Here is a 14,309-nt window from a genome sequence, read left to right on the forward strand (position 1 = left end):
CCAACGCGCGAATTTTAAATTCACAAGAAAATGTCTACAGTTCGGCCCTACCTGACCACAGATCGTCCTCGATCTGATTGTACAAATAGGATCGTTAACATCATAAGAACATAAATTCATAAAGATCATAAATCATAAAACATAAATGCATAAAGACATAAATTCATAACATCATAAGTTCATAAAAACATAAGGTCACATAACATTTCACATAAGACATAAAGGTAAGTATCATCTATCAGTAAACTTTTACATAAATTTTTTAAGTTTACGATATCTGACAATGAACATAATTCATAAATTCATAAGGTAAGTAATCTGTTTGAATTACTAACTTTTCTCATAAACATAAATGCAAAAAATATATTTAAATACAAAATATCAAAATCTAATCTGTGCTTAACCATAATTTCATATTTTCAGTACTAAAAATTCCTTTGAAGGGTCTCTGAGTAAGTTGGAAATCTTCTATATCGGTAATTAAATATCTGTCATTATCAAGAACTTGTTTAATTTCATAAGGTCCTTTATATTTTGGGATTAACTTCTTATTAACATTGGGTGTAACATCGAAATTTTTAACCATAACAAAATCTCCAATTTTATAATGATAAGGGACTTTATGAGATTTGTCAAATTGTTTTTTGTTATAATTTTGAACTTTCAGGTTTTGATTCTGTGCTTCCTCTCTCATAGATTCTAAATCTCGCTCCATATCATTTTGTAACTCAACATAATTTCTCAGATAATCATTTCGATCTCTCTGATTAACACCAAATAATAATACAGAAGGAGTTTGCTTAGTGGATCTACAAATACTGTTATTGATAGCAAATTCGACCAAAGGTAAATTTTGTGTCCATTTACTCTTAAATTCCGTTAATTTAGATAACATAGGGGTTAAATCTCTATTAATTCTTTCGATTTGACCATTAGCTCTTGGAGTGGCCGTTGCTATTTTTATATGTTCAATATCATTTTTGTTCATAAAATTCTCAAAGTCATTACTAGTAAACGCGGTTCCTCTATCCGATACAATTCTAACGGGTTTACTATAACAAGTAAAGTATTCCTGTAATTTGTGAATAACTTCAACAGATTTAGTAGATTTTACATCATACAATTTAACAAACTTAGTAAATGCATCAATAATCTCAAATATATATTTTTTCCCTGTAGGTGACTTTTCTAATGGGCCATAATGATCTATGTGCAAAGTTATGAAGGGCTTATCTCCTTTTGCAATGTTATGCAAGGTTCCTTCCTTTTTACCTGAATTAGATGAGTATGTTATGCATTTAATACAATTTTTTATGTACTTTATTACTTTTTGTTTCAGCTCTGGAAACCAATAGGATCTGGAAATATACTCAACAGTTTTATCAATACCTAAGTGACCTAAATGATCGTGACAATTTTGGATAATTTGATTTTCCATAAGATGGGGGACATAAAAATATATTTTATCTTTTATTTTCTTATAGACTAAACCGTTCCTAAGCTCGAAATTTTTATTTTCCCTAATCATCAACTGTTCTTTAAGGATCTTAATATTTTCATCTAAGTTTTGTGCAATTGATAAATTTTGTTCAAATGGGTTTTCTTCTAATATCAAAATACTCGTCGCCCTACTAAGAGCATCAACGTGTGCCATTCGCTTGCTAGCTCTATGTTCTATTTCATAATCATAACCCTGAAGATACATAGCCCACCTTGAAATTCTTGGATTAATATGTTGTTTGCTAAGAGTTAGTCTAAAACTATCACAGTCAGTGACTATCTTAAATTTAATCCCTGATAAAGAAATATGTAATCGCTTTATAGCATAGACTACACATAAAGTCTCTAACTCGAAACTATGATAGCGACTCTCAGTTGGTGTTGCTCGCTGACTGAAAAAGAAAACTGGTTTAAACTTTCCATCTTTTTGCTTTTGAACCATAATCGCACCGTACCCTACTGCACTGGCATCACAGTGTAGCTGAGTTTCCAAAAGTGGTGAATAAACAGCTAAAACCGGATAGGCTGACAAACATTGTTTAAGTCTTTCAAATGCTGCCAATTCTTCAGACTCAAATTTAAAAGTAGCATTTTTTCTAACTAGAGCGTATAACGGTTTTGCGATGACAGAAAAGTTTTGAACAAATTTCCTAAAATAACTCGCGAGGCCGATAAATCGATGTACCTCTTTTATTGTTTTCGGAACGGGATAGTTTAATATTGCATTGATGTTACTAACCCCTGGTTGAATACCTTTTTCACTGACAATATAACCAAGATAACTAATTTTGTTTTGCATGAATAAGCATTTATCAAGGCGTAATTTTAATTTATATTGTCTTAATAACCTAAAAACTTCAGATAAAATTTCAAAATGTTCAGTTTCGTTCTCGGTCGCTAATAAAATATCATCAATGTAAAGTAGAATTTTATTTTTCCTAATTAAAGGTTCAAATATGAAATGTGTAAATTGTTGAAAAACTNTTAATCAAGAATTATTACGCGAAACTTAGATCGACTCTGCATCGTCCCACTTAATCACAATTACAAAACAATGAAAAAATAAAAAAATTCTGTTAATTTCAATTCAATATTAGTTGTCAAAAAAAAGATAATAAAAATTTTCCAATACACCCCGATAGTTAAGCAAACCAAACTCATATGTTGTTGTTATTTTGATTACAGTTTTGGGAACGAAAATTGAGAGGTTTCGACACTTTAACAATTATATTATAATCGTAAATTATCTACTTTCTCGGTGTGAGCTATTTATGATTAGACAAAACTAAATATATAAATTCAATCCCTAAACTGATCGTTTTGATACACGAGTCATTTATTTAAAATTTGTTTTTCTTCCTAGCAAAATAAAAATACTCAATTAAATCATAAAAGTAAAAAGTAAGATATCAAAAGTCACAATTTAAGTTTAGAAGTGGAAATTTTGTGTTGAATTCAAATAAACTTTTTAAAAATTGATGCTTACTCAATACAATTTGCTGAGGCGCCCACCGAACCAATTTCACATTATCGGGTTTTCCGGGTAGATCATCGCCTTCGAATTTCCAAACAACCTTGTAAGGTATCTCCTTGAACGCTTGTACAATGGCTGTCAGAGTGTCATGATTGAGCTCCTTGCTCCTTACGTTGCTCCCGAGACTAAAATAAATGAATCCTTCCTTGGCATTGTCCATAAAGTCTTTGAGGTCCTGAAAAAAATTCGAAAGTGAAAACAAAATTGTAATGAACAAATAATATGTCTGGCGATTTCGCCTTTACATGTTTTTATTTAAAAATAGAGAGAATATGAACGGGAACAAACTTTTTAGGTGCCATGGTTTTGAACAAAGCAATTACTGGTATCACTGTTCTTTTATCAAGTATAAGAGCAGGTAATAAAATTTGTACATTTCTTTAAACACTGCAACATGTTTTGTACGTCAGAGTTTTTGATACTATTATGCATCAATTGTTAAATTAAAAGAATCAAGTCATGAGAAGGCGGATCTTTCTGCACTAGTTTGTAGTAAATATTTTTTTAAAGAAAAAAATGTGAGAATAATGTAACGATTAAGTGAAATCATGTGTAAAGTAAATCTATTATTATAATTTTTATTCAGCGCTAGATGCAATACAGACGAAAATTTCTTTAGTTCCTAGATAGTAGATTTATTCAATAACACTGGCCAACAAATTTTTTTTTTGGTTTGTAGGTTAGACCTATAATTTTTAATAAATTTTGAAGTGCTGAAAAAAAATTCGAAGAGTAAAATAATTTTCATAGTTTAGAACTTTTGTAATCGCAGGGACAAGTCTCTTCTACAGGGTGTTAGAAGTTTGATTGCCTTAATTTTGACAGACGATAGAATACATTAAAAAAAAAAACAATAAAAAACTTATTTATATGATATGGGTCCTAAACGCAAATATTTCCGAGAAAAAAATTATCAAAATCTCCAACTTGATGTACATACAAAAGTTCGATTAATTAAGGGATATTGACAACTGCGCTCATAGAATACCATGAAATACATCGTTTTTTTAAACTTGCTTATTTCTAAAAAATTATTAGCGTTGTAATAAATTTAAAATTCATATTGGGCGAAGTGACAACGGCGCGCCGGTTTATTAACACAAGGTATAAGGTGTCCAGCAACCACCAATACGCAATTCGTTGATATCTGGAATCGACCGTGTTGGAGTGTTTTTTGCGTACCACTATTTCCGTTTGATTAGAAGATGTCGTGGACATTTTAAGCATATGTTGTAGTTTGTTTTGTACTTGTGCGTTTAAAAATTACTGAATTTTGCTTTCTGGTAAGTACTTAAATTATTTTTAATACGTATAATTATTTGGACGACGTGAATCTTTGGGTACTTTAATTACAAATTTTTCAGATACATAATTTGATTAAAAGTTAAGTTCCTGTTTAAGATTCATAATTACTAAAATTCCAGCTAAAATTTAAGCACATTATCTTCGTACTTCAAAATCGATACATTTTATTTTATTTTTTTTTAAAACTGGAAAAAAATTGTCTTGAAAATCTTGAAATATACTAAATGTTTCACAATAATAGTTGTTTACATTTTTTCCATAAGACAAGTCTGCCGCGTGCACACGTGGTATCCATCTGCAGGTTAAGCGTTGTTGTCACGTTGTGATGAAACTCCCCAATATTAATACTTGCTGTCTTTTGAAAACTTTAATCTTACGTCCCTGTAATATACAAGTTTTTGTTCATTTATGATTACTCCATTTCATGCTGAAGTAATGGTATTCAAATTTCTTACACCCTGTATATTGAATATGCAGTTATCTCAATACTACCTTTGGTAAACATAAAGAATACCGAATCTATCCCGATTTTAACTTAGATTTCCTATGTGTTTTTGGGCACTAATCACGAATCCGATGTCCAAACTTGGCGGACGGCCAAAACACAAATATATTGGAAAAAGAAGCGTAAGGTGTGTTTTCATTTCTGGGCGCTCAACATAAATCCGATTTGAAGGGCAACAACTCAATTCCATTGAAAAATCTCATGCGTAGTGTTTTTCAAGAATAACCTAACTTGACCTAACTAGTGCCGACCTACGCATGCCGCAATCCTTTGGAAGGGTTTTAACCCTTCCTAAGAGTCCTACCGAGTTTTTACCACGGTCAGCCACAAATCTTGGTTGGAACTAGTTAGGTTAGGCTATTCTTAAAAAACACTACTTATCATCTAGGTTAAAATCAGGATAGAGTCGATATGTTCATATTTACCAAAGGTAGTATTGAAATAACCATATTCAATACAGAAGAAGTTTGTCCTTGCGATTACAAAAAAACTAAACCATAAAAATTTACTCTTCAAATTTGGTTTCAGCACATCAAAATCTATAAGAAATGATAGATCTGAGAAATTTTTGTCGGCTTGTATAATCGTTTATGATGACTGTAAAATAATTGCAAATTATTTTAACAATACATACAATAGATACATTATTCCTTTCCAGATAGATAATAGACTTGTCTCTGCAGTAAATTTCTGATAGCTTGCAAATTGTCTTTATTACACTGGCGCAGTTGTGGACTAGTTACTAACGGTTGTGGATTTTGTACTGCAAGAACGATTGTTTAGTTTGAGTTTAACATTTTACACAGAAATTTGAAATAAGGATAACAAACTGATAACAGAGAAGAAATAGAAATTTGTTAATCTCAGATCTGCCACTGACTATCTTGGAGTAACAGTTTTTTACTTTTTTATTTTTGCAGATTATGAGAGTGGGATTATTTTAATTAACAATATTGCCATGAGAGTTATGATTTTAGTCCAAATGATCAATATTTTTTATTTGATATCATTCCCAAATTCGTGCCTTCTATCCATAATTAGTAGTAATTAGAAAAAAAGTTTGATCGTCAGCAAACAGTTTGATGATAGTTTTAATTCTTATTAACACCAAACTTCTGGTCACAGTTTGAGATTTATACTGCAGAAACGGTAATTTACTATGCGCATGCTCCATTCAATTGGAAATTATAAAATAAAGACTGCTGCAGAAATAAACTTTATATATCAGTAGACATCGGAAACTTTGTGGCGACAATCAAATAAATAAACAGTAATAAGCGATATTATTCTAGTAAGCATTATCCGCGATAATTTTTAAGATGCAAGCGCACCAAGCGGCGAAAGCAGTAAGCTCCGAGAAAAGGTAATTTTGACATTGTCGTTCGCGTTTACTCATTCATTTGAACAACATTTGTCTTATTTGCCATTATTATTAGTAATTTTGTTATCTAACTGTGGTTTTTTGACTTTTGTGTTATTTTATAGGTTTCAAATATTTCATAAATAAATTTTAAGGCAAGTATTTATGTCTACTTTATTTGTCTCTAGCGTTACAATTTAATGTACATTTTATTAAGTTATAACTATGAACTTATCCGTTGTGGAATACATTTCCTATTTACATATATGCCAACGAAAACTCTCGTTGTATATCAGAAGGAGAGGCAGTTTTTAAGGCTGATCATGTGGTACTATATGGGAAAATTGGGCAAAGTTATGTAGTAATAATAATGATGGGTAAACATAAAATGTCGGTTGGTTATTCTTAAACAACTTCATTCTCCTTTTTGCAAAACACTAGCGAACAGAAAAACACAAACGCCATCTTCCCTATCTCTTCTTCCTCTTCTTCTTGACCATTCCAACCACACACCCATGGAGACTTCCCAACGCGCGAATTTTAAATTCACAAGAAAATGTCTACAGTTCGGCCCTACCTGACCACAGATCGTCCTCGATCTGATTGTACAAATAGGATCGTTAACATCATAAGAACATAAATTCATAAAGATCATAAATCATAAAACATAAATGCATAAAGACATAAATTCATAACATCATAAGTTCATAAAAACATAAGGTCACATAACATTTCACATAAGACATAAAGGTAAGTATCATCTATCAGTAAACTTTTACATAAATTTTTTAAGTTTACGATATCTGACAATGAACATAATTCATAAATTCATAAGGTAAGTAATCTGTTTGAATTACTAACTTTTCTCATAAAATAAATGCAAAAAATATATTTAAATACAAAATATCAAAATCTAATCTGTGCTTAACCATAATTTCATATTTTCAGTACTAAAAATTCCTTTGAAGGGTCTCTGAGTAAGTTGGAAATCTTCTATATCGAAATATCTGTCATTATCAAGAACTTGTTTAATTTCATAAGGTCCTTTATATTTTGGGATTAACTTCTTATTAACATTGGGTGTAACATCGAAATTTTTAACCATAACAAAATCTCCAATTTTATAATGATAAGGGACTTTATGAGATTTGTCAAATTGTTTTTTGTTATAATTTTGAACTTTCAGGTTTTGATTCTGTGCTTCCTCTCTCATGGATTCTAAATCTCGCTCCATATCATTTTGTAACTCAACATAATTTCTCAGATAATCATTTCGATCTCTCTGATTAACACCAAATAATAATACAGAAGGAGTTTGCTTAGTGGATCTACAAATACTGTTATTGATAGCAAATTCGACCAAAGGTAAATTTTGTGTCCATTTACTCTTAAATTCCGTTAATTTAGATAACATAGGGGTTAAATCTCTATTAATTCTTTCGATTTGACCATTAGCTCTTGGACTAGCCGTTGCTATTTTTATATGTTCAATATCATTTTTGTTCATAAAATTCTCAAAGTCATTACTAGTAAACGCGGTTCCTCTATCCGATACAATTCTAACGGGTTTACTATAACAAGTAAAGTATTCCTGTAATTTGTGAATAACTTCAACAGATTTAGTAGATTTTACATCATACAATTTAACAAACTTAGTAAATGCATCAATAATCTCAAATATATATTTTTTCCCTGTAGGTGACTTTTCTAATGGGCCATAATGATNTCTATCGGCAATAATATTTTGAAAATTTCTTCATTGGTGTGATGAAAACTTAATTCTGGATTTTTCTTGGACCTTGAACTGAACAATAATAGTTTGACAGTTTCTTCTTTCTAACCATAATTGCTGAAATTCTCCTCACACTATTTTCTTAAAATAACAGTGTTCAAAAAACGAACACTAAATACAGTTTTAAATACGAAATGTCACACACAGAAGATATGTTTACCTTGTTTCGCTAGTATCACTTGTCACCGCCAGAGGGCGAGCTCTTAGCTGCATTCGCGAATAGTAGTGGAAACAGGCTAAATCTGTAGTCAAGCCGTGTGCCGCTCTATATTCACAATACACGATGCTACGGACTGCTATAAAGCAACTGCCATACACTCGACCAAGCAAAGCGTCAAGCTCACTCATAAACGACAATGAAATGCACGGCCATCCCTTAATAAAAAACCTGGATTATTCCCCGGTACGACAGGGCAGGCATTAGGGTACCGTAGATACGGATCGAATAAATTGATTGATGGGAAGCTTCATATTAGAGGCAGATATGTACATGTTATTTATAATACAATGACACCGATAGTGGGATTACTAAACTGCGAATTAGTTGATCCTTCGCCACTTAGGGCAAGAAATTATTATTTGGTTAATTTTTGCTGGTACTCATTATTACATGTATTGTTGTGAAATAATAATTTTTGCCAAAGTTGTGTTTGTTTGTGTTGTGTGTTGGGTTCTTTGTTTTGTTTGTGTAAATATTTTTTTTTATGTTGGTTAGCTGCTAATTGTTAAATACAATCCTTTCTTTGACTCACCGTGTACTTTACCTTTTCCTTTGCCAGCTGATGTTAGATGCTTGTTTTATTATTAGTGATCTCAGGAGTCGGTTCTATTAATTTTAATACACAAACAAGTACAATGCAACACACCAAAAAAATAGACATTAAACTTTAATACAATCTTCGAAAAAATGTTGTGGGTTGACTTAAAACTTGCAACTTGTAACTCAAATTATCAATATCTTCCTTAGCAATAATAAAGAATATTTTATTAATATTGTTGTCTTTTCTAATCTAATACAATTAAATACAATACAAGGATTGTTTTTAATTCATGAAGAATTTTACTTTATTAGCAATTAATTTAAACTATTAATTTTTGAATACGTCTCTTTGTATTGCATTTTGCCTATCTTACAGGGGCATGATTTCTTATTTACTGACAGAAAATTCAACTCTAATTAAACATGGCTGTCCCTATTGATAAATTGGTTCGAGCTCGTGGAATTTGTGAAGTTTTTAGAAATATGATTGTTTGGCTTGTATTTATTTTTATTCGGGTAAGTTCTATAGTTTATTCTGCATCATTTTTCTTAGGTTTGATGCGATAGAAAAGTAGTATTAATAGGTTATAGCTATCTGTTTTGTTTATAGTGTACTTTATTTTTATTTTAGGTACCTGGTATTTGCTAACTTGAAACTTCCCTTGTTGGAAACTACACTGATGTCCTGCATACCATTTATAGGGCCACTGGAAACCTCTATGGACTGCTTACAACTGGTAACGGAAATTTTCTTTTTGATGGCAAATTTCTTTCGTGTGGTTTTGAGAACAAACAAACTAACTTTTAACTGGTTAACTTTTCTGGTAAGTTTAATTTTCTTACATGACTATTTCTTTCTTGTTCAAGTTTAAATTTATTGGAGGTGTCTCTCTACTCTGTATTTTCCAAAAACCCAAGCCGTAACCAATCAATAAACTTTTGTTTTTCATCCTTTCTGGATTATTCTGGTCCTATTTTTACTTAAGGTCCCTTCACAGAATTTTCAGTCCTTGGATGTTCTTTTTTAACAACACTTTTTCACTACACTCCTTATGACTAATACAATTTTTTACAAATGTCCTTTTATTTTAGCACACAATTCTATAACTAATTATTAAAATATTCTTTATTTTATGTTTTTTATAGGTCATCTCAAGGTACTTGTAAAGCCAACTTTGACATTTGTGAAAATTATAATTTAATTTGACAATTGATAAAAAATGTCATACTATGACCTAAGTTCAATTGAGATATCTTCTATGCAGTTACTCGTCTTCCCAGGATATGCATACCAGATTCATCTATAGATTTTGAGCTTTTATTTGATATACGTTGCTCTAGGTTTAAATTCTGTTTTCTCAATATATTGAGTGTTAACAAGTGTCGATGTCATACATTTTTTTTGAAAAATTTATTTTGTACTTGTGAATTAAATTAAAATTATTAATTTTATACTATGTGATATCTTTAATTGTTACTTACTTTATATTCAGAATATTTATATTAACAATTTTATACTATTTTGTGGTTGCTATAATAATAGTTAATTTTTATATATGACCCAAAGTTCGGTCAGGTAATTTTTCATTCGTGATTCTTTGTGTACCTTTCCAATTCGTTACAATATATTTTATGTCAAGTTCCATGTAAAGCGTTTAATGTAGAAAAATAGACATTGCCTCTTTTGTTGCAAGCTATTATGCAAATAGGTACTTAAATAAATATTCTTATAAGTTATAAGAAGGCAACGATTGTGTCGTTTTTACAACCAACCCTGTACTACAATGCAGGCGCTTTAACATTTCTGATCTATGTATACCTATCAGACACTTATTATGCTTACTACTATGTTATTACAAAATTATATGCTGCAGCGCATTGTGGAAAATTTTTGTATATCTTGCAAAAATACTACTATATTAACAAATTGTATAAATAAAATTAAAATATGCAATTAATTATTATCTAATATAATTATGATTGAGATATTATTAACAAATTATGACATGATTCTCTTGAGGTCATCTGAAAATTTCATTCCTTAGATAAAATGTTACTGATGAACTATTGAACAAATAGTGTTACATTGAATCAAAATTTGTTCCTTTGTCAATTTTATCTCATATTAGAACAATTTTATTGAATAATAAAACTCAAATTAATTAGCGAATGAAATCAAAAGCTAATAATAAACACTCAACAATCAATAAAATCGAATCAAGGTCGAGTCCTTTAAAGATATTAAGACAAATTATTTCTAAATTTTCTTATCAATAAAAAAAATTATAAATTATTTTCTATTGTCCGAAGTTATTATTATATATAGTTTATTTGTTATTTTATTTTTTATTTAAGGTATTTTTCTACTTGTGAAAGAATGAAAATTAAGTAAACAAACATTTGCTTAAAAATTATTAGTCAAAAATTAATATTATGCTGTTTTTTTCCAGTGTAAGTTTTTTGGTTATGCAAAAATAGTTTCAGAAAAACAATTCTCGATCGATTCAAATAAACAGAGAAAAAAATTCTTCTAAATATAATAAGTACATATGTTAAAAAAAATAATTCCATAGATAAGCTAGGAATTCATTAATCTAAAATTAAAAAAAATCTATCCACACATATAAAACTAATTAAGAAACGTATAATTGAAATTATTAAACAATGTTGCTATCTTTCAAAGGAATTGTCGCATATTCTTGTTTCCAATAGTGGAGAATGACCTACTTGAAATTCAGCCAAGATATATTATATAACATATTTCTGCATTAGAAGGACAGATCTTCAAGGAATTTCATATTAAAATTATAGATATCTGAATGTTAATAAATATTATATATAAAACCGCAAAACTTAAAACAAAATTTAGTGTCCAGTGGTAGTCTTCAAAGCTAATAGAAATTTCATAATTTCAATATATCGGGTGTTTCTTTTGTTTCATTAGTACCTATTTTAAATATAAATAACTGACCAACTTCTCTCTATAAAATTATGTTTTAGCATAACTAGATATTGTTTGGTGCCAAGGCGTAGTAAGAGTTTGAAATATTTCAGAGGACGATTCTTTATATATTTTATCGTAGTTTAATATCTTAATAACGGAATGTTTTTTTTTTCTCAAACTTTGAATAATTGAAAATCGTGTTCTTATGAAAACTAAAATTTAATCTTCACCACAAGCGTTCTTGTAGGCAAAAAATAAGAATATGCATCCTGAAATTTATCCGTTCATCATCCGATAAAAGATGCCCGTTAAAATACAATTATTGAAAATAATATAATAACTCGTGATTTCTAAATAAAAATATTCTCTAGAACTATGCTTCAAATGAAGAAATGTTGAGACATCTTATGTCAAGTAACGAACAAAGATTACAAGAAACTCAAAATATGTATATGGCGTACATGTTTTGTTATAATAATTACCTACAGGCACGCCCCTGATTTGTGCTCATATATTAATATGAACTTTTTTAATAAAATAATGTGAATAATCATGTTAAATATAGAAACACTCTGTATAGATATATCTTTGTTTAATCAGAATGTTTTCTAAACGATTTCATTTAGCTTTACTTTTAAAGTAATGACAGTATTTGATTTAAACGAAATAATTTGAGAAATTTACTTAATTAATCACTCAAAATAATGCACCTCACATGAACGTGACTTTCATTATTCAGGGTGTTTCATAATGATGTGCAAGTATTTTAAGGAGGTGTTTCAAAAGTAATTTTGGGGGGGGTGTACTTCCAATACATTTTTCCGATCGATTTGAGAAATGGGAAGAGTAAAAAATGTTTCTAAACGAAATGTAGTATTAAAAGCTATTTTTCTTATTGAAATTAGCTAACGTAGAAAAAAGTTGGGAGAGAAATAAAACCAAGGGGTGCTAATTTCTTTCATTCAAAGACATAAACCAGAAAAAAAATGCCATTCAACTAGTTGTTAACGTGTACCAAAATTCAAATTTCTAAATTTAACCGTTTTCGTGGAAAAAAATTAAAACTAAATTTTTCGACCATTTTGAGATTTGAATATTTTCTCTGGGAGGGGGCTCAAATAAAAAAAAATATATTGGAAGTACCACCGCTCCCCCCTAAAATTACTTTCTAAACATATCCTTAAAATATTTGCACATCATTATGAAACACCCTGTATATTCTTTATTACCTTAGTCAAAGGTCTCTTCGGAACAATATTCCTCTCCATTCCAATGTTAATGGTAGTTGGCCCAATTGCTCTAGCATCCTGGATAACTGGATTTACATCCAAGAACATCATATCGACATCACTGATGAGACTCTCCAATTTAAGGGACATATTTGTAAAATATTTGTCTATGATCCTCTGCTTTCCCGGTAGAACATAAAACGTTTCAAATAGTGACACGTAAACGGAGTAAATCGTACTTATTACTCTTTCCCTGAACGTCAGTTTTCCATGGAAAGGAGTCGCGTAATCAGTATGAAGAATCGGATGGGCTGGATTACCCATGGCATGTTGGAACAGAGTATGCCCGTCCACAGATGTAGTTAAAACAGTGGGGCAATTATAAAGTTTTCCAAAAGCCAAAAACTCTGCGTAGTAAGACTCAACGAAAACCACGTCGAAGTTGAAATTGTTCCTCTTGTGGATCAACTCCTGCACTTTCGGATTGGATAGTTGCTCCTCAGCTGCATCCGAATTGATTTGTGCGAAGATATCGTACCAGTTCCACATATTCAATATATTTTCCGCCGTCTTGCTGATTTGGTACTTATGTGTCACTATCTGGAAAGCATTGCTGGTATCGATTTCCGTCAGGTTTATCAAGGTAGGGTCTCTGTGCGGAACTGTGGTCATCAAGGTAACGTGGTGGCCTCTCAACGACAATTCCTTCCATATTTGCGCGAATGCTATCTGGTGACTGTAGAATGGCGCTGGTACAAGTGCCAAAATATTCCCACAACTTGCAACCGATGCAACAGATAACACACACAACGCACTCCACCACATGTTACCCGATCTAATGACAAAAATGCCTAACAGTGGTCGAATTTATTACAGATGTCAAACATTTATATGTTAAAAATACTGAGTGGGTGAAAAATACCCGCTAATGATTGTGCTGGCTACGGGAAATATTTGCAACGTTAATTTTAACACTGGGTACATTGCATCGTCAAAGACCTCACACGAGCAGATATGTGTTTTGGGCAATTGGCGCGCATGTTTCTTTAAACGATGGTTTATTTCTTTTGTCAGAATAAGTTGATAAGAGCTATTTAAATGACCTATTAACCTTCCAGTTTTTTGCCTGCTGTACCTCCTTTACTACTTTATGTACTATTTCTTTGACCAAAATAGTAATTGATGTTATTAGACGTCAGCTGACTATATTGTGTTTTTTGAATGTTTATTTTGATGCTCTAACTTTCTCTATCAATTGTAACAATTTTCTACATCCATTTCGAAGTGGCAAAATGGTAAAGTAATAATACCTCATTTCTTTTAAAAAAATACTGAAAATCTATAAGATATTTTTCTTAATTTAGTAAGTATTGAGACGTT

At 30.6% G+C, this 14,309-nt stretch overlaps 1 protein-coding gene across 1 annotated transcript in view; it reads right to left on the minus strand.

The window, feature by feature from the left end:
- Window positions 1–13,775, minus strand: part of LOC108912728 (UDP-glucuronosyltransferase 2B7) — a 26,373-nt gene extending 12,598 nt beyond the window's left edge. The window contains exons 1-2 of the mRNA XM_018718053.2: window positions 12,930–13,775; window positions 2,987–3,209 (exon numbers count right to left, since the gene is read on the minus strand). Coding sequence (XP_018573569.1) covers window positions 2,987–3,209; window positions 12,930–13,754 — 1,048 coding nt within the window. The 5' untranslated portion in view covers window positions 13,755–13,775. The remainder of the gene's footprint in view (window positions 1–2,986; window positions 3,210–12,929) is intronic.
- Window positions 13,776–14,309: the final 534 nt, after the last annotated feature.

This window comes from Anoplophora glabripennis, unplaced genomic scaffold (assembly GCF_000390285.2).
Source record: "Anoplophora glabripennis isolate ALB-LARVAE unplaced genomic scaffold, Agla_2.0 scaffold63, whole genome shotgun sequence".
In the NCBI taxonomy this organism is placed as follows: Eukaryota; Metazoa; Arthropoda; class Insecta; order Coleoptera; family Cerambycidae; genus Anoplophora; species Anoplophora glabripennis.